The sequence below is a fragment of the Rutilus rutilus genome (assembly GCF_951802725.1).
Source record: "Rutilus rutilus genome assembly, chromosome: 5".
NCBI classification, from domain to species: Eukaryota; Metazoa; Chordata; class Actinopteri; order Cypriniformes; family Leuciscidae; genus Rutilus; species Rutilus rutilus.
The window spans coordinates 6,735,856-6,761,627 of record NC_140213.1 but is presented as its reverse complement, the minus strand read 5'-3'; the positions used below and the strand labels follow the sequence as shown (position 1 = coordinate 6,761,627).

At 37.8% G+C, this 25,772-nt stretch overlaps 2 protein-coding genes across 3 annotated transcripts in view; one reads left to right on the top strand and one right to left on the bottom strand.

The window, feature by feature from the left end:
- The first annotated feature begins 1,397 nt into the window (after positions 1-1,397).
- Positions 1,398-4,398, top strand: cxcr5 (chemokine (C-X-C motif) receptor 5). The gene is made up of 2 exons (XM_084409164.1): positions 1,398-1,563; positions 2,354-4,398. Exons 1-2 carry the CDS (start codon positions 1,531-1,533, stop codon positions 3,431-3,433), a joined length of 1,113 nt encoding a protein of 370 aa, XP_084265290.1. The 5' UTR covers positions 1,398-1,530; the 3' UTR covers positions 3,434-4,398.
- A 440-nt stretch (positions 4,399-4,838) lies between these two features.
- Positions 4,839-25,772, bottom strand: part of bcl9l (bcl9 like) — a 50,161-nt gene continuing 29,227 nt past the window's right edge. The window contains exons 2-9 of one of the 2 annotated variants that reach the window (XM_084409159.1): positions 21,107-21,174; positions 19,295-19,699; positions 14,100-14,225; positions 10,370-10,544; positions 9,989-10,073; positions 7,167-9,585; positions 6,386-6,643; positions 4,839-6,213 (exon numbers count right to left, since the gene is read on the bottom strand). In XM_084409159.1, coding sequence (XP_084265285.1) covers positions 4,991-6,213; positions 6,386-6,643; positions 7,167-9,585; positions 9,989-10,073; positions 10,370-10,544; positions 14,100-14,225; positions 19,295-19,610 — 4,602 coding nt within the window. In that variant the 5' untranslated portion in view covers positions 19,611-19,699; positions 21,107-21,174 and the 3' untranslated portion in view covers positions 4,839-4,990. The remainder of the gene's footprint in view (positions 6,214-6,385; positions 6,644-7,166; positions 9,586-9,988; positions 10,074-10,369; positions 10,545-14,099; positions 14,226-19,294; positions 19,700-21,106; positions 21,175-25,772) is intronic. The other variant, XM_084409160.1, reaches the window with a different exon arrangement.

The window sequence follows — 25,772 nt, the reverse complement described above, 5'->3', positions numbered from 1 at the left end:
ACACATTGCAATGCCATCATCAAAAGATGTGTTTGGAAATTCTGCCTTTCCAGCACCTGTTAGCAGAAACAAACTAGATGCTTCAGGTCTACCTCACATTTTTGTTTGGTTTGCACACAAAGAAAGTCTCATCTAAAAAAAAAAAAAATGCATAGCGTCATCTAAAAAACAATGTCATCCTACTCGGATCTGAAATACATGGTGAGACTTGCGTCTTCAGCTGCAATGAGTTTCTAGACTCTAAATGTTTCCTTCTGACAAATGTGCCAAATCTGCAACACAGATTCCCCAATAGTGTGCAGTCGCGAGTTCGGTTGTTTAGCAATACAGAAAAAAACGATTGTTGGTGAGTGTGATTGCATTGACTTTATGGCGTGTTCGAAACATAGATCAAGCATAGCAGTCTGACGTGCTAACTTCTGGTTCAACCAATGGTAGGACGTTGGGGTCAATGGGGGTCAAGTTTAGCTTCGGTGTTTTCAAGTCACGCACATGTCAGCGCAACTTGTTATTATGAGTTGAGTCAACTGGATTTTCTTAAGAGTTTCCGAGTTAGGTGCGCGAAGGTGAGAAAACATGTCAGAGGCAATGGATGCCGAAATCTATTTAAAGGCCTACATTTATTTCATACTATAACCATACTGCCAAGGGCGTAGATTTGGTTTGAACATTGGGGGGGTGAAGTTTGGGTATGCCTCCTTTTCATGTGATCATGGTATAAATATTGGGGGGGTTGTAATGCATAGATTTAAATATTGGGGGGGGGGGATATTTAAGGATATTTAAAGGATATTTAAATATCCCCCCCCCCCCCAACCCCCCCACAAATTACGCCCCTGCATACTGCAAACTCATTAATATATTTACTGACATACTGCTTTAGACTTACCGATATAAATATTATATATAAACTTTATTTGGAGTTTTTCTTTATTTGATTTGATTATTATTGATTACTATTATTTATTATTATTAAGCCTATGTGTTTAATATCACTATTAGTAAGGATATTTAAAGTGTACCTATATACTTGCACTTTAGCACAATCAATTATATAGGCCTACTTAAGAATATCTGTAGTTGGACCTCAGCACTATTTCCGGATAACTAAAGTGCATTAAATACAAAATGAATTGTTCCAATAGCAGACTTTAAGTAAACTAATTTAGTAAAGTACAGTTGCAGGGTATTTATATATGTAAATGTATACAAAATAAATGTATTTCAAATAGATTTTAGTGTATTTATTTATAGGGTAGTGTGTATGCCGATACTGAATAAATCTGATTGAATTGCAGGAGAGTGGGGGATGTGTTGTTCTGTAAAGGAAATGTGTGGGCTTAATTGTTTTTTTCTAAAGAATTCAAATAAGGTAAGTTTGAGGTCTTGAGGAGATTCATTTTAAAGAGGCGTGTCTTGACAATCTGAGCGCAAATCATGGGTCGGTGATCAGAGGTTTTATCACCCGGAGTGGACGAGGGACACACATTTCTGAGACAACAGTATAGTCATCCACATCAAGACAAAAACATGGATCAAATAACACACCAAGTCACTCTCGATGTGAGTATTTCTAAACTATCAATGCATTTTTAGGAAATTACAGTATGGTAGTCATCACTGATTTAATTCATATCCTGTGGAAACAAAACAAGCTCAATTAGAAAAAACATACAATTATGAACTGATTTGTACATTTTGAGAAAAAAAGTTTTTTAATAACAACATGATCAATTTGTTATTATTATTATTATTGGTATTATAGATACAAAATGATCAGTTTACATCTCCACAATAAATATTTTCTAGATGTTTTCCCATGAATCATTTTATTTGTCATAACTACTTTTTTTGCTACTATTACTGTTTATTATTATTATTAATTGTATTATTTATAATTATTTCCATTTATTTTATTTTCAAATACGAAAAAAAAAGAAAAAAAAAAAGGAAGTGAGACGCTTCCTTTAAATAGCTTCCTGTAAACGCCACAGGTGGATATAAAACTGCTTTGCTTTATGCAACTTTTTTTTCTTTTCTTTTTTTTTTGTTAAAAATGCCCCCTTAAGGCCCTATTAACAATAAGGTCCTATCACTTTGGATAAAAACATTTGCTAAATGCATAAATGAAAGTCTTTGTTGTCTGTTTTAATTCTGGATTTGATTTAGAAATGTATCAAAAACTGGTAATCAAATGAAGGTCTAAAACTAACATAATTAAATTGCAAATGATTAAGCAAAAAGCTTTAATGATTCTAATTATTTATATAAAAAAATATTTCTATCTTTTTTGGAAGGCGTCTTTAAATATTGCAACTTGCAAATCAATTGTTGACATTACTGAAATGTGTAGTTTCAGAATTATCGGGATGAATTTGATTATCCAGATGTGACAGAAGGACCTGATGGAGTTGACCAGTACATCTGTACCAACGAAAATAACCCACTGCATCTGTTTCACACCGTGTTCCAACCCCTTGTCTATGGTGTGGTGTTTCTCCTGGGCTTAGCTGGAAATGGTCTCCTCTTGACAGTTCTGGTAAAACGGCGGAACAACCTGCGCATCACAGAGATCTATCTGCTACATCTTGCCCTGGCTGACCTGCTCCTCCTCTTCACTTTTCCATTCGCGGTAACTCAAGGTGTAACCGGGTGGCTTTTTGGAAACTTTCTGTGCAAGCTATTGGGCCTTATTAATCGCCTCAACCTGGTGTGTGGGAGTTTGCTTTTGGCATGCATCGGCTTTGATCGCTACCTCGCCATTGTGCACGCCATCCCCAGTCTCCAAGCCCGTCGGCCTAGGACCGTTCACCTCACCTGTGCGCTGCTCTGGCTCATCTGCCTATCTGTGACCATTCCCAACATGGTGTTCCTGTCCGTGAAGGAAGAGAACAACTCTACCAGGTTCTCTTGTTCTTACCACAACCATGGCATACATGCAAACAACTGGTTGTTGGCCAGCCGCTTTCTCACCCACCTGCTGTGCTTCATCCTGCCTCTGGTGATCATGGGGTACTGCTACACTTCTATAATCATAACTCTTTGCCAAAGCCAGAGAAGTCTGGAGAAACAGGGAGCAATTCGGTTGGCCCTACTGGTTACATTGGTTTTCTGCCTGTGTTGGCTGCCGTATAACATCACCGTTTTCATGGATACCCTGGTGGTTTTGGGGGTTATGCCTGAGCGGGGATGCGATGGTCAAGCCTCACGGGAACGGGCGCTGATAGTGACGCAGAGCATTGGTCTTTCCCATTGTTGTCTGAATCCAATCCTGTACGCCTTCATAGGGGTCCGTTTCCGAAGAGACCTCCTGCATTTGCTAGCAAAAACAAAGTGTCTGCGTGTATGCCTGTCAGGTCTGCAAAGAAAAAGTCTTAACAGGATGTCGGTCACAGAGGCCGTTACTACCACATCAAGCAACCAATACATTTAAAAGCAGCTGAGCTTTTTTGAAAATATTTTGTTTTTCTGGCAAGAAAATGTAACCTTTAATAGGTTAAAAAAATACCATACGTCCCCAGTTGATTACGTTAATAATTGCACAAAAAATAAATAAATTGTATTACAAGTTTTCTGAAATGTTATGTTTAAATATGCAAACAAGGCGTTATCTAATTAAATATGCATTGGATAAAACCAGGTTCAAAATTCTTGTTTCATTTTTTTATATATATATATTAGAGTCAAAGGTTTATACTGAGGGGATTTTGGATATCTCTCTTTTATCACTCCATAAATCAGAAAATACTGTCAACAGCCAGAAATAAATAACTTTTTAAATGTTGTATAAAATCAGGAAAATTATATATGAACAAACCCCTCTGTGAAAGCCTTATAAGACCATAGATAAGAATAAAACTGTAAAGTTTGGTGTAAGTGCTACTGAAGTGGAGATTTCTGGCTCAATGTAGGAGGAAAAACTAATTTTGAGAAAATGGCCTTTAATATATATACTGCAACTGAAACCTACAGATGCAAATAGATAAAGTGCTCTAAAAAAGATACAGTTAAAAGTGTATTTTGGATGTTTTCTTTCCACTAGTCTGAAAAAACACTTTATGAAAAGCCAAAAAGCCCAACATCTCAAAATTGACAGATGCATGAAAACACTGTTTTTGTCTGTAGTGTCTCGCCTTGCCAGCTATGAGCTTTACAGATTTGAGATTTACAGATCACTGAGCCAATGACTGGAAACATGGCTGAATGCACACATGTGAGTGTATGAAATCATATCAATGGAGACAATCTGTTAGTCAAAGAATGAATTTCATTAATAAGCAAAACAGAGCATCATCCCTAAACTGCTATAATGCTTTGCATTGTGTTTTGAATGGATTATTATTAAATATGAGATCAATTGCTCTGTAACAAATAACTGGAAATAAAAGAGTGATCTAATGGTGTCTTGAATTTTTTTGTAATGTGATCGCCGGTCAAAATGTCCCCTTATACACATCAAAGAAGGCAAACACAAAGTAGCTGAACAGATTTTTTTTTTTTTTTTTTTTTTTTCATATTTGTTATTAGATTTCTAATAAAACACAGTATACAGAACAGTTGCAAACAAGCACAAATTGCATATTATTTACAGCAACTATATATATATATATATATACTGTATATATATATATTATATTTATATATAGATATTTATATATTACCTTCCACAACAGTTTGGTAGCCAGAATGTAATTAGAACATAGAAACCCAGAGGCTTTTTTCCTTTAACCTTTGCAATCAAACACACTGATCTCAAATATACATATTTTACAAATATCTTAAAAAATGGCTTCAGATTTTACTTAACTGTTATGATAACCCTCAACAGTTGCATTTTCTCCCAATGTTATCTTCAGCATCAAGAGATTGTTACTTAAACCAAAGTTTTTAGCATTTTATTGCCACAGTTAGTCAAAGGCAATAAAAACACATCCAAATGAGAAATAGCCATTAAGAAACAAGGTTTTTACAGTATTACAGATATGCTAGTTTAAAAGGGCATGTTGGCCATACTTCCAGGCACGTAGCCCAATGGGCTGTCCAGTGACATGCTCCGTTGTCTAAGACTCTGGGGGCCCATCATGCCAGACTGTGAATGTGGAGGTCCCATCATAGGTCCTTGAGGGGACATGAGGGCACCCTGCTGGCCAAAGTGCTCCCCAGGGAGAGCCATGCCCCGTTGCTTAGCCTGCATCATCATCAGATTCTGCTGAGCCATAAGATTATGAGGGTGCTGCTGTGGAGACAGCATGCCACGGGGAGGGTGGGACGGGTGTTGTAAGAGGTTATTGGCCATCATGGCCTGCTGTTGCTGATGGTGGTGTTGTTGCTGAAGCTGCTGTTGAGGAGACATGCCTGTCCTGCCCATCATGTGCCCTGGGTGGCATATGGGCCCCATCCCACCTCCTGATCCCATGCCCCTGGAGCCAATCTGAGGCATGCCCATACCTTGGCGCATCCCACAATGTGAGTGTGAAGGGTGTAGGGGCAACTGTTGCTCAGCCATCATATTCTGTAGGTTAGCAATATGGGGGTTGGAGGAGGGCATGTTGCTATGGGGAGGTCCAGATGAGGAGAGCTGTTTGAGCAGTTGAGCAGAAGAAGCCTGTGGAGGCGGTTGGCCCTGGTGAGGATTTTGCTGCGGATGGGACATGGCTTCACTCTTGGGGAAGTACTGTAGGGTGCTGCTGGGCTTGTCCGAAGGAATGATACGGGAAAGATCAAACTCAGGAATGCCTGTATGCGAGGGCCTGATGACCTCACTTAGGTCTGGACCATCACCCATGGACATTGATGTAAAAGTGTCTGGTTGGTGAGGAGGCCGCTGGTGAGACATGCCTTTACTTAGAAGATGCATCTGTTGGGGTGGTAAGACCTCATCAGGACGCTGGGGGTACTGCTGCCCCATACCACCAATAGGGGAGTGAAGGGGTCCCTGCATACGAGGGAATCCTCCCATCTGGTTTTGGGGGTGCATTGGGGAAACATTACAGGGCCCTATTCCATCTGGAGGTCCACCTCCCATTATTGCTGAGGTCATTCCTGGTATTCCCATAGGGTTAGGGGATGGGAGCATAGGTCCTGTGGGATCATGGGATAGCTGCGGGCCTCCTTGGAGAACCATTCCCATTGGACTTTGCGGACCACTGTGAGGTCCCATTGAACCCTGCGAGGAGAGGAGCATCTGTGACTGGTGATTTCCCATGTTGCCTACTGAAAAAGAGATAACACGTAATGATTTTAATGAATAACTTCTCTAATAAAGACAGAAAGCAATTGAAAAGGTAAAATAATATAAATGGGCATCAAACGTTTATTATAGTATAATTTCCATGATGCATTGAGTTCTGGATTCTAAAACGGATGATCTGTCTAAAATCTGTACCTGACATGTTGATTCCAGGTAGGAGGGGTCTATCGGGTAGCATCTCATCATCTGATGTAGCGATTGTTTTGATGGCGTCATGGTAGAGCGGAGTGGAGCTAGGCATGGCATACTTTGACATTTGAGACATTATAAGGGATAGAGGATTCTGGGAGGGAGGGGCATCTGGTGAGGATGTGAAAGGCATGCTAGGATTGATAGAGTTGGTAGGCTGACTGATGGGGGTTGAGTTGGAACTCCTAGGTGGCAGGGACATACCTAATGTAAACAAACAAATGGTGGAAGACATGTAAATCATGTAAAAGAGCATAAATATACCAAAAATTTGTTTTCATATTTCTATGAATGAACAAAGAAAATAGATGTCCGCACACTGAAATTGCAGCTCCAAAGAGTTTTATCAAACAGTGCAACTTTTAAAGAATTTCAAGTTTGTATTACTTTTATTTTTTCTAGGTGTTATTTCTTTGTCACATGTGTGTGTCTAATCAATTGTCACATGACTCTGTGTGTTTCCAATCTTTGTTATCGCCTGTGCTTATCAAGAATTGAGTCTCACTCCACAATGGTATTGTGCCTGATGAAGATCTGGCTGGTTGAAAAATTGCACTGTTTGGTAAATAAACTCTTTGGAGCTGCAATTTCAGTGTGTGGACATCTATTTTCTGTGTTGATTTGTTGGTGTTTTGTTGTCCTGCACCTGAGCCCAATTTGGTTTTGGTTTTTGATGTGCACACTTTTTTTTATAATTTTGATTCATATTTCTAAGAACATTTTTTACCTGTATCAGTGGAGCTGCTCCCTCCATTGCCTGCGACCTTGACACTAGGAGGCCCTCCAGGGCTAGGCATAGCAGTCTTGGGTGAGGCAGTCCAGCCAGGTGAAGCAACAGGCATGGTTGGAGATTTAAGGTGTCCAGGGGAGCCAGATGGTGAGCGAAGACCAAGAGAAGGGCCTATTACCTGGGGGGATTTGATAGAGGTGGAAGAGGGTGTTCCAGCCCCAGAGGCTGCTGGTAGAGGAGGGTGAGATGGACCACTCTGTGGTAACTGGCTCGGTGATTTCAGGCCTGCTGCTGAGGGTGAAGGCATGAGGGGTGATGGCTCCTGGCTAAGAGAAGGCGATTTAAGCTGGTGAGATGGCGGTATAGCTGGGGAACCCATTGGGTTAACACTAATGGGCAGGTCAGGAGGGTGTCGGGCACCAAGGTCTGTACCCCTTGAGCCAGAGTTTATGGGAATGTGACTAAGTCTTGAGGTGCTGCTCATGTGGGGAGGACCTGGCTGGTCTGGTCCAAACATATCAGAGCATGGCTGCTGCATGTATAAGCCATCACCTTGACTACCAGGAAAGGAGCTCTGATTGGGGTATTGAAGAGGTCCATCTTGCCCAGGGATCATTCCTTTGTTAGAATTACCCCGGCCATTCTGTGAAGCCCTAATGCGGGAAATGTCTTCAGGGTTCAACATCTCTCCAAGCTGTCCGCCAATTCCAGGACCTCCCCTCAGCTTCTGAGCCAACAACTGCTGCTGCTGTGGATTCATATTCATGCCCATATTTATATTGAGGTTACCCCCTAAAGGAGAGTCAACTATGTCTCTCATTGTGGGGCCACCATCACTGCCTACTCCACCAATAGGAGAGCCCATTATAGTCCGAGAACCAGGAAAGTCCATTGGATCGCCACGGGAGGGTGGACCTCCTCCCATTCCAGGATTGGGAAAGCCTGGTCCCCCAGAGTTATCTATCATCCTAGGGCCTCCAAGCCCGGCCTGCTGCTGCTGCTGTCTGGATATTTGCTGCATGTCTAATCTATGGAGTCTGCGGAACATCTCTTCCCGTGTCATAGGGCGATCCAAATCACCTTGAAAGTGCTGGGGAGGTCCCCCAGGACCCCCTGGAGGATAGCACCCATGAAATGGGCCTCCACCACCCATGTTTGGAGGCATTTCCTCTAACCAACCCATGCCTGGCCTTGGAGGTCTCTGAGGCCCCAACCCCTCGATACCTAGAACTCCTCCAGGGCTTTCTGTGTAAACCCCCCCACCTGAAGGACCTCGCATCTGTCCAAGAAACCTTGGCCCTCGAGGACCTTCCTGATGCATGTCCATTATTCGTGAATTCCCTCCCATTCCGCCCCCTACCATTGGCCCTGGCCCCCACTGTTGATCAACAGGTTTACTGTGATATGGTGGTGGGGGGCCCCTCATTAGCATTGGAGGTCCCCCAGGCATGCCCATTTCTGGGATCATGCGGAAATGCTGGGGATGTTGGTGGGGGTTAATCTCGTGTTGCCGCCTTTTCTCCTGGTAGTACTCTTCTTGTAGCTTCCTCCAAGCTAGCTGTTCTGGTGTTACACCCTCAGGTCCAAGAAGGGGCCCCATGTCTAACCCTGAGGGTGAGGAGAGGTGGTGGGAATGTGGTGGCATACTATGGTGTGGGCCCATCAGCGAGTCATCCAATCCAGGGCCACCAAGATTTTGTGTCTGTGAGATGATGGACTGTAATGGCTCCTCATACTTTTTCATTACACTGACATGGGGCATACTAGCATTGTTGCTATGGCAAACACCAGCATTCCCTCCACCATTCTCACCATCTTCTAAACCCCTACCCCCATCATTACTATTGTTGTTGTTGACATTAGTGCCATTAGGATTGCCATTAGGACCTCTTGGTTCTTCATGGCCAGCACCGGCTCCACTACGGAGAAGCAACCTCTCAATGTCTCGAAGAGTCTGCAAAGAGCGTTCACGATGTTCCAGCTGCTCCTTAGAGAGGCCATCTGTGTTTCCTGGCCCTCCACGTTGGGCCAGTTCACTCTGACGGAGTACAGATAAAGCAGAGGGACTTGAGGAAGGAGACACACCTGCACCATGGTGGGGAATTGTACCTGGTCTATCCACTCCTTCTGTTCCTGAAACCCCTGCAGACTGTGGACCTGAACTTCCTGGGCCCAGTGAATGAACTGCAGAGCGGCTGTTGCTGCTTGATGTTCCTCCTCCTCTGTGGGTTTGGGCTGGCTCACTGTCTGGATGGCCTGTGGAAGAAGGAGTACTGGTGCCAGGAAGGTGTCCCCCTACAACCCCACCAACGGAAGCTGGCCGGGGTGTACCACTTTGGGATTTGGGTGTGCCAATGGGTGGACTGTGACTAGAGCTGATCTCTGTTAGGTTGGTGAGTTTTCCAACACCAGTAGACTGCACAGAGAAATACAGAAAAAAAAAAAAAAAAGAAAAAAAAACAGGGTAAGAAAGAAGGACAGGGGTGGGGGTGCAGTTAATGCCATCATTAGTCTCAGCTCAATACATCACAAAAGACTTCAACTCTACTGTTTCTCATCAAAACAGAAACAGGAACAAAGATGAGCATTGTGATTTAAATAGCCATTTAAACAAATACAATGTTTCACGCCATGCAGCACCTGCAACTGTAGGTGCTATGATACATTTTTTCCACTCTACTTTGCATTTTAAGAGCATATACATATGGATCATGATTACAAACATAAACAAACCCATATAGCCTAATCATTTTATAATCTAACATAACAAAAATATGCAGTCATGTATGTACACTATATGTCTATATGTAAAGACAGACCTGGTCCAGCTTAGTACGAGGGACATTCTGCTGATGATACAAGAGGATAGAGTCTGTATGGCCATGCATCACTGCTTCTGCAGCACTGCAGAAAAATAGAATAGTTGAACAACAAAATAATTGTTTCCTATTATTTGCATAGTTTTCTATTCAGTCATGTGACAATTGCTTGTAAAAGCACACTCCTACATCCGTCACAAGAGTGTGGTGGAAAATTGTCTGCTACGTTATTACGTGCATATAAGCTCCTTTGTTGTGGCTTTCTCAAACATTTCTGGCTTAAACATGGCAATATATGGTACATATCCCATTTGTTCATTTAAAAATGAGACTGTCAAGCTGCAGGGTCTATTAGGACAGAAAAAAAGCAGTCATACTGACCTGTTGGCTAGGCTGGTGGTGAAGACATACACTACTTGCTGAGGGGGTCGAGGATGCAGATCTGTGCGAATACTGGGTCCATGGCCAGAACCTAATCCTGGACCTCCTGGATCACTAACATGGCCTGTGGCCGATGAAACAGAGTGGCCCTGACTGGGACACATAACATGCTCACCTGAGCAAGTGTTGAAAAAGAAAGAGAAGGATAGAAGAAAGATAAAAAATAAAAGGTGTATGAGTGAAACAAATAATTAGCTCAGCAAACAAATTGAGTCACTTGTAAATGTGCCCAACCATCTTTTTAAGAAAAGGTAAGAAGCAATAGTAATTCTTATTTATGAAATAAATATGAATTATTATTTATTTATTATTATTTAAAAATATCAGAATATTGTCTGATACAAGTGATTTTGTAGTTTTTGTAGCACTCATTTTTATAGTTAAAAAATAAAGATTATAGCTCGGCTGTTAGTGTTTAGGTGAAAATATGATGCTTGTGATTGCTAATTGTTACACAATCTGAAAAGTTTCAGACTCACTGGTTTATTATATCAGTATCTTGTATGCATTACCGCTCATAGAGTCTACTTTTACAAAAAAGCTCAGTGAAGAAGGTGCCATGATGGCATCAGTATGCGATTGTATCAGATAATAATACATGGTACCAAAGTACTGAATGATTACCATATTAATACCATAGATTTCTTAATTCTTAGCATATATTATAACCCTTTCTAAAAAATGTTTGCAACTATAAAGATGTCAATCCAAAAACAGATGTTTGTTTACTACAAAAAATAAAAACATATTCCAGAAAACCACAAGGAGGAGCTAAATCCCACAGAAAACTTCCCAGAGCTTCAGTTCCATTATGAACGTCTGATAGCTAAGCATTTACGTCATGAATGTATGTGGGCAGATATGAAACACTGAAGATTTGTACAAAATAGGCCATGTTCTGTCACATGAATGTCACAAGAAATTAATGGAAATCTAGTGGTACATTTGTCAACAGAAGTTACAGCACACAAAATATTAGGAAACTTCGATTCATCCTAATGTCTTTCAAATTCTGACATGACTCAGGCAAGGTCAAGGTTACAGAGCTGGACATTTTTCTTAAAGGGCAACACCGAGCATGTTAGTGGTGTTATGTTGCCCTTGTGCAGGTAATGTTTCACGACACACCTTCAGTCACGTGTCTATACACAGATAAGGGAAGCTGAGCTTACTTCACAAGAGGGGACAATAGCTCTGAAAGCTCAATATCATACCTTGCATGCAGTTCACACATTATAATGTCAACATTACTCTTTTTAATTTATAATATTTCATTTACTTTGCCAGATACAAATGGCATTATAAGCTGTGGTTGATAAATGTCTTAAAAACCATACTAAATGTAATTGAATACCTTTATTGTCATTGTATACTTGTATACAACGAAATGAAATAGTATACAACTAAATTAATAATACATCCTACAAATACATACTAGTTTATTAATAGTTCATCTTAAGCTAAAAACAACTTTGGAAAGGTGGGTAAACTCAATGGTGTAGATTAAAAAAATATAATATATAAAAGCACATTATAGGAGTTTGTTGTCATTTGATTAACTATATGCCAATTGTGGCAGTCATGACAGAATTTTTAAGAGATATTTCTACGAATATCACTCCAATTGAAAAAAGGAGATTGAGGCATTAAGTTTCACAGCCTCCGTTACCATTCACTTTCATTGCGTCTTTTTTTTTTCCCATACTGTACAATGACTGTCAATCACCTACGCTTATCTTTCGTGTTCCACAGAAAAGAGAAAGTCATACAGAATTAAACTTCATAGACATGAGGATCTGTAAATGATGATAGAACTTTCTTTTCCTTTTTTTTGGTTGAGCTATACCTTTAAGACACTTATTTCTGTTTTGTTTTTTGTTGTTGTTGTTTGTTTATTATGTGAAAAAGTCTTCATACAGTATAGTATGCCTCTTTCACGACTTTCACATCGTCTTTGTTGAGGTCCTGAGAGGAACGTGCCCTGGTCATATCTGACCCCAAAATCAAAAGAGAAAAAGGTAACAATTTATTTTACAGTGTCCTTGTTACACATGTTGCATGTAGTTACTATAGCAGTGTTATTCAAATGGTTTGTCTTAAAGCATTTTAAAAACAGCACACACACACATATAAAACAACATTAAAAACTTGATTTTCACCACAGTGCGTCAGCATAGATAAACTCAGCATATTTTGATTCCCGCATCTTTGATATGATAGGCACTGCTGCATTTTATATATAACTTTGGTACACTTTTTTTAAGGGTGTCCTTGTTACATTTTAATTATACATTTAAGTACTGAGTAATATTAATTAATAACATGTACTTACTATGGGTTTAGGGTTAGGATAAGGGTTTGGTTTAGGGTGAGTTGCATGTAATTATGCATAATTTGTTATTACGATAGCAAGTACATGTAATTTGTGTAACAAAGACACTAAAATAAAGTGTTGCCATAACTTTTTTTCTTAATTTTTTTTTTACTTTATTTTTAGTGCCATAAAAATGGTAGTGTCATTCATAACCATTATTATGGCTGTTTGTTTTTCATTCTGTTTTTATTTTATTTTTGTCTTCAAATGGCTCTTCCTCAGCTCTACTCTGCACAGAATGGCAGGTCGCGCAGGGTGCACACACACACACACACACACACTCCAGGCTTGTGGTCACCAACTGACAGATGCACAGCCATGCTCGCAGACACAAATACACAGAGTTTAATGTGAGGTGTTGCAGTGGAAAAGGAATGACTGTTTTAACATCTGACAGTTGGCCAAGATCTAAATGATGTGTATTTTTAATAAAAGTAGTCATGTAATTATTCTTGTGTAATATATATATATATATATATATATATATATGTATATATTCTCACGCATCAAGCATGTTCGGTTGAGCTTCTGTTTAAGTTCACTGATCAATTTTTATATGTGAATAAAAGCCTAAATTCAATCTGTTCATCATATAAAGTGATTGTCTCTCTTCAGAAATTTTGGACTAAACCGCCAATTCATATAGATTAATTTTATGATCTCTTTAGGAACTTTTTAAAGCGTCAAAGTGATAGTTGCACAGACTGTCAATAGAGGGACGGAAATCTCTCAGATTTCATTAAAAATATCTTCATTTGTGTTTTTACACATGACAATAAAGGTATTCAAAAAAACAAAACAAAAAACGTCTTACAGGTTTGAAGCGACATGAGGGCGAGTAAATGATGACAGAATTTTCCTTTTTGGGTGAACTATCCGTTTAATTTAAATGTTAGTACATAGTAGTTAAAGACACTTAATATAAAGTGAGACCAAAAACTCTGCTAATGTCAATGTTACAATATGCTACAAAATATTAATAACTGTAGAAATGCATCATCACAGACTGTGAAAAGGGCCCATTTTCATGCTAATTAATTAATTTCATTATTGTAATTGAGTTCAATCTTCTGTTTGTTTTTTTCTTCCAAATTCTGAAATACATATGTGAGCTGAATTACAACATTTAGCCTTTTTTCCCCACTGAATCAACAGGACTGCATGTTTTTATGACAACAACATCAACCAGACGTTCGTGCAAACAGTCTACAGGAAGAAACATTCATTAAGGTTTATAAGACAGTGTTTATGTACAGGTAGAGCCTGGCAGTACTGTGTGCGCATGTGTGTACTCACGGTGTGTGGCAGAAAGCGGTTTCTCATCCTCTTCCTCAGTTTCGGCCCCTGAACACCATTCATCACCACTGTACGGCTGCTTTCTCTCCAGCACACACCGGCGTTTGCTGCGCATCACGCCCTCTACTGGACACCATTCAGAAAAACACATAAGGCACAACAACGTAAACACACTTCAAATAAACAATTACACACGTTTATATATGACAATGCGGTTTCTATCCACACTGCTATAAGCAAACACCCACAAACTGCCTCAAAAAGCACATTTTGAACTGATAGTATTGTCACGTACTCCAGACACAAAGCACTCCAGAAATGTTTTGGCATTTAAGAAGTATGAGAGGACACAAGGCCTCCAAAGCCTTGACACATCCCCTAACCTTGAATACCAGACACGGTGAGGGAGAAAACAGGGGAGAGAGAGTGAAAACGAGAGGAAGAGAGCACAGAGCGTTAGGTTGTGGTGTCCTCGGCCTGCGCACGCCGTGTTGGCGGCGGGCAGAGATAAAGAGCTGACCTTTTCTGCATCCTCTTTTGTTCCCAGCAGACATCAGTTTACGTAAATGAGTGAGTCAGCTCTCTTTCTCTCTCTCTGGTCTACTTTCTCTTTAATCATTGGTCCTTTCCAGGTGTGGCAGTGGAGTGGTCTGAAGTGGCTGAATTGCATTTCATTTGAATGTCTTTCTGTTTGCTTTTCTACCGGGTGAACAATATTAACAGAGCAAGAGAGAGAGGGAATACCCCTGAAAAACAGCTGGATGGTGACGGAAAGGATCTCACCACCCCGTTTCTGATTCTCTCCACTCTTTCTTCACAACCAAGGCTATTATTGTTAAAACTATACTATAACTGACCTAAAACTAGAACCAAGCACTCCCTCATATTTTGACCGATAAAATCCATGACTTGACAGTTGTTCATTATTACAGTTGTATCATTATTATATATAAAATTCATATTTATATCATATTTATATATAAAATATATATTATATTTTATATTTATAATATATTTTTGAAGTATTTTCTATTTGAATATTTTATAATATTTATATCAATATATTATTTATATTTTATGTTATTAAAATATTTAATATATTTAAATGTATTAATATTATTTTAAATAAATAAATAATTACAATTAATTACATTTTAAAAACTATTATTTGTAGAAAATATGTTAAGATATTTTAAAATATTGTTATTTATATTATATTATTTATTTATATTTTAAATGTTATTAAAATATTCAATATTATTTGATTATATATATATATATATATATATATATATATATATATATATATATATATATATATATACACAAATACATATATACACATATACACATACATTATATATATGTCATAATGTCATTTTACTGAAATGTTTAAAATAATATATATATATTTATATCAATGTATTATTTATATTTTATGTTATTACAATATTTAATATATTTAAATGTATTAATATTATTTTAAATAAATAAATAATTACAATTAATTACATTTTAAAAACTATTATTTGTAGAAAATATGTTAAGATATTTTAAAATATTGTTATTTATATTATATTATTTATTTATTTATATTTTAAATGTTATTAAAATATTCAATATTATTTGAATATTATATATATATACACAATATACACACACACATATACACATACATTATATATATATATATATATATCATAATGTCATTTTACTGAAATGTTTAAAATATATATATATATATATATATATATATATATATATATTATTTTAAACATTTCAGTAAAATGACATTTTCAATCAAAACACTAATTAAAATTTAAATAAAATTTTCTGAACTATAAATTATTCTTTTTAATTATTTTAAGATATTTTAAAATATTATTATTTATATTTTAAATGTTGTTAAAATATTTTATATTATTTAAAAAACAAAACAAATATATTAATATTATTTTACACATTTCAGTAAAATTGCATTTTTAATCAAAACAGTAATTGAAATTAAAATGAATGCTATTTTCAAAACAATAAATAATTTTTTTTGATATTTTTTAAATATTATTATTTATATTATTCACATTTTAAATGTTATTGTAAAAAAATTATCAAACATATTATTTTTAAACATTTCAGTAAAATAAAATGTTTAATCAAAACACTAATTGAAATAAAAATAAATGACATTTTTAACCTATGATAACCCCTTCTTCCCCTCTTCTACCTTTCATGCGGTTATAAAGCCAAACAGGTGTGAGTGTTTGTGTGAAAGCATGAGTGTGTATTCACTCACAAAGGAGCTTCAGTGCTATTACAGGAAGCCCAGATGACTCAGTTTCTCAAAATCACACTATTGGCCCGTTATTTCCCCTGATCTCTCTCTCTAATACACACACAACATACACAAAGCACTGGGCAAATGGAAATAAAATAAGAATCGCACAATGAACCAAACAAAAAGAAACGGCTCGCTCACACTTACACACACACACACACACACAGTGAAAAGAAAAACACGCCTCCGCAATCCAGGAAGAGAAGACCTGTTATTGCTTTTCATATTGGGTAGAAACTGTTAGGGTGATTCTCACAAGACCTGTCAGGAACAAGTTTTGCTCATATTTCACCCAAAATAAATAAATACATACATATATTTTCCATAGATTTTATGCATTTTTATGACAATTGAGCACTCTCACTAGCTCCAATTCTCATTGTCGTAATGCAGTCTCGTTTGCTTTCACACATTTAAATCTAGCACGCCGTCAGGTTTATGCCCTGTCAGCATGCACAGGTTTATTGACAATTATGTGGCATAAAAACCGGTTAACATGAAATTACATTGTACAACATCTTAGCGGTAGTGGCATTCATAAGTGTTACTAGGGCAACCAGAAGTAGAAACAGACCAGCGTCCAATCAGTACAGCAACTGCTGACATGCAGCGACAGAGTCATTGGTGTGTGATTCCTATTGGTGAATTTTCATTTTGGTGAATGATTCCTTTCATGACGGTCCTGGTGAAGCAGTCAGACTTTTTTATAATTATTAATTCATTTGTTTTGGGATATTGTAAACCATATATATTCACATTCACTTATTATATTTAACAAAAAAGTGTTTGTTTTTTTAAATGTGACTCAATAATTGACCATCACTTTTATTTGTATTCTTTTTCTCATTTTCATTACATAGAAGTATTATTGAAATTGTTTCTAAAGTATTTATATATCATTTTATTTTTGCACTGCCTTTTTACAATGATTTTAACTAACAAATGTATAGTAATTTTTTACTCTAATTCAACAAAAATAATTGCATGACAATATATAAATATAATGAAAATCACCAGTAAGAATCTGAATTACAGAAGACTCAATTAAAACACACAGATTACAGTAATGATAATTTGAGGAGAAAGTGTGCTTAAATTGTCAAAAGAAATATTGTTATTTCTTTATGCAAAAAAGTATTTCATATCTTCTGCTTTGGCTTTGGTGTGAAATATGACCTGGACATGTTTTTTGTCAAAATCCCCAAACCACATTAGGGAACTGTGTATGTGTGTGTGTGTGTGTGTACTTCTACAACTATCTTTGTGAGGACCAGTTTGAGTTTTAGACCATTGGAGTGAGGACAAAGAGAGTAAAGTGAGGACATTTTGGCCGGTCCTCACTTTCTGAGACCCCTTTAAAGGCCTGTTTGAGGGTCAAGACATGGTTTTAGGGATAAGGTTATAATTAGGTTAAGGGTAGGTTTAGGGTCAGGGTTCGGGTTAGGCACTTAGTTGTGATGGGTAAGGTTAGGGTAAGCAGCTAGAGATTGCATTGTGTCAATGAATGTCCTCATAAAGATAGATGTGCAAGAATGTGTGTGTGTGTGTGTGTGTCTGTGTGTGTACACTAGGGAACCTGTTGTCATTCAGGAACTTGTTGCGTAGAGTCTCCCTCCCCCTCAGTCTCTCCACCCCGCTCTATTCTACTTCCTGTGTGTGTGCAGTGTGTTTCTCTACCCCCACTTAATTAGAGAGTGACACACAACAGGACGACCAAAAGGAAAACACAAGCACATGTGTGCACATGCATTGCGCGTTGTTTCAGGAGCATAACATCTTACATGATGCAAACATATAAGAACGAACACGAACACGAACACACACACACACGCTCAGAAAGGTCAGGACATTTTGGGGTGGCTGAAAACAGGCAGTTTCATCTTTACTATGTTTCCAGTTAAAAGGGGAATTCCAGAAGTATGGCCTTTTTTATGTTGTTGATTGAGAGATACAGTGATACAGAAAAATGTGTAAAATGAATATGTGTAGTGTTGAATTTGGTTGTGCATGACCTATTGAGTATCATATATGCTGTGTTTGTAGTATGCTAGGCTCCTATAGCCTGACTTTTAATAATGGGCAAGTCTGGTCCACTTTACAGCAAATTCTGGCCATTTAGACACAGAACCATCAACTTAGACGGGAATAGACTAACAATTTTCAAACTTTTTGATCCCAAGGACCCAAGTATGATGATCCTTTTGTGAGAGATCTCCTTCCTAAAATAGGAAGCTGTGTAAAAATAGTAAGCATTATATTATAATGATTTTGTTCACAAAAGCCAAAACAAATTATAAAAAAAAAAAGGTTAACAGGTTAACGGTGTCAATCTCTCTCTTTCTACTGAATGTCAGAATCTAACATCAAATATCAGATATCAATATTAACAAATAGAATGTGAGCAAACTAAGGTGGAAAAGGTTTCCAAAAATACGATTCCAAACAGTTTTGTACGTCACAAATATTTGCAAAAAATGATCAAAACTAATTATAATATGCACCACCTTGCATGGGTCCTATCCATTTCAACAACAACGACAACAAAATAAATCGAACTATCTTCCATTTTCCTTTAACTCAAATCCCACTGACACATATGCATATACAGTATCTATATACTATATGTTTCAGGCTGTAATCTGGAAATCAAAGGAAAATATACAGGTGTATACAGCCAAATCCAGGGATTAGTTATTTGTTTGTCTCCGGTGGCTCAGAAAACTAACAGATATTACATAAAGTAAAGCTAGTCAGTCAGATTGGATCTGATATTTTGATAAACCTCATGCCATTTTGTTCAACGGACTGTGGGCGGCTGGTGGACATTCGGATGAGAGGATGAGTGTTTCATTACGCCTACCTTTGGCATCTGGCTCCAAAACAGGGGTGAGTGACTCTCTTTGGTCTCCTGTGTCCATGGAGACGCTCCTTTCCCTCTTCGCCTTGGTCTTCATCATCCCACCAATGCCACCACCGGATTGGTTGAGGCTCTTCAGTCCAGGGTTGCCAGGAGAAATCTGGTTGGATTTGACTCCATGGCTCCCAGACCCACTGCCCTTTGACCCTTGGTTGCCAGCAGGTCCTTGCTGCTGTGCTTGGTTTACATTGGGGAGCTGTGATTGGGCCCCACTTGTCACTTGCTTGCCATGATTGGATAATTTATTTTCAGAGTGCATTTGATTGGCTGGTGATGGAGAGGAAACTGAGGGGGTTGGGTTGCAGCACTGTGTCGTGTCTGTCTGTCAGTGAGACTGCAAACAGACAGCTTAAGGGAGAAAGAGAAAGATGAAAGAGTGTAAGAGTTCGTCTTATCAATTTCCAGTAGTAACATAAAGAAAATTTTACCAACTTCATCTCATGGCGGTATAACAGTTTAGGGCTGTCACGATTCCTCGATTAAATTCCAGAACTCAATTTAAAAAAAAAATCCTTGATTGCAATTTATCCGTGTCGAGTAACCGGCAAAATACCGTAAGTGGCGCATTTCACTGACGAGAATCCATGAACCGCACTATTAGACTGTTTTCTAAGGCTGCACAATACATTAAAACCATTTAATACCATTGTTGTGAATTCACAAAGGCTGCGATTCAATTAAATCAATATATGCCCTGCGGGTTTAATATTTATTTACATGTGTGTAGGTTACGTGCATCTCAAAGCGGCTCCATTCACAGTAAATGCAGCTCCACACGAACTGTTATCATTTACATGCGTGGAGGGCGTCTCAAACTCCATCTCTACATATGCTGTGAGTTTGGGTTGCTTATAACGTTCATCTGGTAACAAAATGTGCACCATTTCATCAGATTTGTAATGTAAATCACTTATAAACCTATGCCAACACAGGAGAATACGTTAATATATTTCTAAATATGCAAACTGTTCATCGCGATTTCAAAATAAAAGTTTAAACCCTCGCTCTGAATTTGCACTAAAGGAGGCTGAACTGTACCAACTACCTCAGGGGGGACTGAATGCCGCTAGCTGGAACAAACTGTAATTGGCACTACAGTCTTTTCAAAATAAATGAAACGAAACCTAGCATTTCCAATTGTACCAAACTTGTATCGAACCGTGACCCCAAAACCGAGGTGCATACCGAACCGTGACTTCTGTGTTCCATTGCACCCCTAATATATACATTATATATATGCAATTTGAAAGTGAGATATATATATATATAACTCTTTAAAGTATTCATGAAATCAAAATTGACCCTATCTACTTTGTTAGCGCATATTACTAGTCTTGTGGTGAACAAGAACAATTAATCCAATTAATACACGGAAAAAAATTGTTTGTCGTTGTAATCTTTAATCAAAATCTGAAAAGTTACTTCCGCTCTTGAATGGCGTTCCTTTTCTGATGACGTCAGTTTGACGGCTTGGGTTGAAAACGCTAAACCACTCCCCTCAAACCGTGATGAGCGAGAGACGGAGAGGAGGAGCGCTAAAGTAAAACCCTGCCTTCTATTCAATATTCCGTTTCACTTGGAAATACGTCACAACACTGGAGAAAGTTCACGGGGACTTTAATAAAAACAAATCCTGAACTTGAGTTGCATGAGGAGCTCACAGGACTCTGTATAGGACTCTCATCTAATTTTGTTCATGTTTAGTGCAGACACAATGTCAGGTGGCAGAGGATGCTGCGGGTTTGATTTACGCACCTCATTGGGATGAAGGTCCAACAATCAAGCGCATTCCGACGACGTCTCACTGCTGTGACTACACTGATCTGTAACACACACGCATTCAAGAGAGATTTAATTATGCTTTAATTTAACTCAATTATGATCTATTATCACACAGAAACATAAAAAGAAAATAATGAACCATTTTAGCATACTGACTGGAGAAAAATGAAAACCTTTGAAAGAGAGGTTTTTGGAGAGGTGTAACTGTCCCTTTAAGAAGGGGGCTGTAAATGATGTTTGGATACTCTGATGCCCAGAAGTGAGTTTCTTGTTTAATTTGCTCCACCCACAGTGAGCAGAAACCACAAAAACTCCCCACCTTCAATAATAATATCCAGACTGTCTCATTTTTCAATTCTCATCCTCGCACTTTTTCTCCTTTTCTCATTTCCACTTCCTTTCTTTCTTTCTTTCTTTACAAATGTAGAAAATATTAAGTCACCTTGTGAGAACTTAAACAGCAATATTTATGTCTTTCATTAAATGTGTAACTACTTAGAAAATGTACGCATTTACATAGATCCTAAATATCCTAAAGATCATCTATATGCTGATTTACTCTGAAAAGGTGAGTAAATTAAACCTTGCATTATAAGTACGGTATATAACCATTTCAAATTTACAGTATTTCACTTCTGGAAATGAACTGATGAGTCATCTTGTACTCAGGGGCGTGTCCATTTTTTGTCCAATAAAATGCTCTCTAGTCTGGCAAATGACTAGCAAAAGCAAACAGCCCCCAAAGACAAAAGGCTATTTAAAAAATGCATTAATGAAAAGAAAAACATGCATTCATGTGCAAAATCTAATTTTGACTTTTTTTTAAATTTATTTTATTCATATGCCCCTCATAATCTTTAATCAAATATGCTAACCTCCCCTCCCCCTTGTTCCCTTCATGACATACACTACCAGTCAAAAGTTTTGGATCAGTAATATTTTTAAGGTTTTTAAAAGAAGTATCTTCTGCTCACCAAGGCTGCATTTATTTGATTAAAAATACAACAACAAAAAAACAGTAATATTGTGAAATATTATTCCAATTTAAAACAGCTGTTTTCTATGTGAATATATAGTAAAGTGTAATTTACTCCTGTGATCAAAGCTGAGTTTTCAGCATCATTACTCCAGTCTTCAGTGTCACATGATCCTTCAGAAATCATTCTAATATGATGATTTGATGCTCAAGAAACATTTCTCATTATTATTAATGTTGAAAACAGTCATTTACATTTTTTATTTCAGGATTCTTTGATGAATAAAAAGAAAAGCTTTACAAAAGCTTTTGTAACATTAAACACTACCGTTCAAACGTTTGGGGTCAGTAAGATTTTTATTTTATTTTTTGGGGGAAAGACATAAGAAATCAATACATTTATTCATCATGGATAAATTAAAGTGATCAAAAGTTACTGTAAAGACATTTATAATGTTACAAAAGATTCTATTTTAAATAAATGCTGTTCTTTTTAACTTTCTATTCAAAGAATCCAAAAAATAAAAATAAATTACACAACCATTTCAACACTGATAATAATAATAAATGTTTTTTTGAGCATCAAATCATCATATTAGAATGATTTCTGAAGTATCACGTGACATGATGATGCTGAAATTCAGCTTTGATCACAGGAATAAATGTAAGTTATTTTAAATTGTTATAGTATTTAACAATATTATTGTTTTTGTTGTTGTTGTATTTTTACTCAACAGCATTGGTGGGCAGAAGAGACTTACCGATCTAAAACTTTTGAACGTTTGGTGTTATACAGTATATCCTCCACAATTGACTGCAAACTGCCATTCAGATCTGCCTCCATTTAGTTTAGCAATGCCCAACTTCCTACCATCCAATCAATTCCTGAAGGACGAAATCAAATCCCGCCCTATGTTTTTTTCAATCCAGAAGACATTTCACTTGGATATATGTCACAATAGAGAAGAAAAGACTAAACTTCTAAACTTAAGATCTAAACTTCCGTTTCATGTCGACTTTAAGATATATTTACAGAGGAAAAACGGGATTTAAAACAAACTGACCACATTCCAAGAGTTACTGTAGACCCGGAACAAATACACACGTAAAAACACATACACATGTCTCATGGTTCTCAGCACAGCTGCCAGGGCTGAAAATGTGTGAAGGATCGGGTTTCTCTCATGTGAATGAAGAGAAACTGCACACAATCCCAGCAGCCACCTGCCTGTGTCCATAACCTGCAGACCTGTCCTGCATGTGTCTGTGTTGAGGGAGTTCCCATGCGTTCGCTGCAGGTCTGTCATGTCGAACGTGTAGGAGAGGCATGCGGTACATGTCATACATACAGGTCTGAACAGGACGCCCTGAAACCTATTGAACAAAACACACCAGCGTTCATGGAAATGATCGAAAGAAATCAGTCTTATTTTCCAGATTCTAAAAGCTAATAGGGCTGCCCGATTTGGGGATTAAAAAAAAAAAAAATGCTTGTGCTTGTTAGTAGGCCTGCACAATTTGGGCAACATTTTGTGATTATACATAAAAAAGGCTAAATAATAATAATAATAAAAATGTCTTCATTTTCAAATATTAAACTCTCGAACTTTTATTTTGCTTCTCTTTTGGTGATAAGCGCTTCTCATTACTAGTTTGGGAAGATGGTTGGGTGTGAACATGTTGCGTTCCCAAATGCACGTTAAAGTGACCTAAACTCAGAGCAGATGCAGAGATGGGGTTCGTGTGGAGAAGCATTTACTGCAAACCGAGCCGCTCTGAGACGCTAAAAACACTGTGTAAATGAACACAGTGCTGCGCTTCATTCTGAAACACAGAGCGCATATATTTATTTCATTAAATCACAGCCGCAATTTCGGTATATTTTGATTAATCGTGCAGCCCTAAAAGCTAGCATTTTAAATTGTACTTAAAACCAAAATTCTAATATTTACTCGTAAACAGGCGGTACGTATTATAGAGATGCACCGATCAACCGGCCAGGGACCGAAATCAGCCGATTTTCTGCATGCCCGGGCCATTTGTTGCCAGCGGCACAGGCAATAACGTCAGCTGCGCATTCTCGCTCTCTTCTTTTCAACGGCTAAGTGTTAAGTCTCCAACCCGCCTCCTCTCACTCACTCGTCTCATTCGCTCCGATTAAATAGTGCTTATACTGTATTGCGCATCGTTTTACTAATTCCATCAGGTTTCACACTCACACCAAAAGCGCACGTACCACCAATCTATATAAGTGGTGCATACATAAAGCCGCCTCTCAAACAGCTTGTGAGTCACAAGTACCAAAATGAGAGGCTTATTTCACTTAAACGGTCAAATACACACAAAATGATGTCATAATGCCCGTCTTGGCAAATAATCAGTTAAACACAGTCAGCTTTGGAACGTAAATAGTTGAGCAAGATAACAGATTTTATTTTATTACTGACTTTTTACTTTTTTGAAGTATTTGAAGTGTTTTTTTGTTTGTATGCTGTCAATTATAGTTCTTAGAAAGAAAATAATAATAGTCAAAGTCAGTATCAGCAGGTCACACTTACAAAAAAAATACGGATTCGTAATCAGCCAAGACCATTGCAATCGGTGCATCTCTAACGTAATACACACACACACACACACAGGCACACAAACTCTTCCAGTCAGTGTGTCTGTGATGCTAACGGGGTCCCACACACATTTCCATCCCAGAGGCATTCAAGCTATTGACCTCAAAAACAAACGAAACATTATCGGTCCCTCTCACACCCCCTCACTAGCACACCTCTGCCCCTCTCGCTGCCTCCATCACACTCTCCGTCTCTTCAGCGGGAAACTTTCTTTTTCCACTTACTGCCGTTCACAAACACCCTCTCCTTCCTCCATCGAGAGTTATTTACACCCTTTCTTCCTCTCGGTCTCAAATGATGCGCTTTTCCCCTTTCTCTTTCTCTTTGAGGTGAGGTGTGTAATTTCTGTGCCACAGCGGCACCAAATGGATATGTGAAAATAGTTAGATTTCAACACTTTCTGAAGAAGATGTGAGTGTCTGCCAGTGCAAAACTGGGACGACAACATTGTTTATACCAAACGTGCGCCGTAGTTATGTATTCTGCTGCTTTAAATGCTAAAGCTCTTTAAAGTCAGCTGGATTCTGATTGGTTGTCATTGTTTTTATTATTCATCAGCTGGTAAAAATCATTCTGCAAGTGACTGCAATGATATTTTTTCTCTGTCTCGTTATAGTTGTAGTGTAGACTTCATTATCCTCAAAGAATTAGAACGATTATTAAAACATAATAGTACACCAGTAGTACATTTTTATGCTTTTTCAGAGATTGTTACACTTGTGTGGTTGTTAGGGTGGTTTGAATGCTTGTATGCATTGTTGCTTTACAGTGTTTTGAACTGTTTTTGCACATTGTTGTGAGGTTACTAAGGTGTTTGAAATGGATTGTATGCTTTGTTGTGCTGTTGCTAAGTTGCTCTGAGTGTTATTACACATGTTGTGTGGTTGCTAATGTGCTCTGGCCGGTTCTATATATTACTGTATTTATGTTTGTAGCACAAACAGTCAGTTTGCTGTTGTTGTATTTTATTTTATTTTCAAATAATTATATTAATCAAACAAACAGATAATCCCACACCCCAAATACAGTCGGTGTTTAT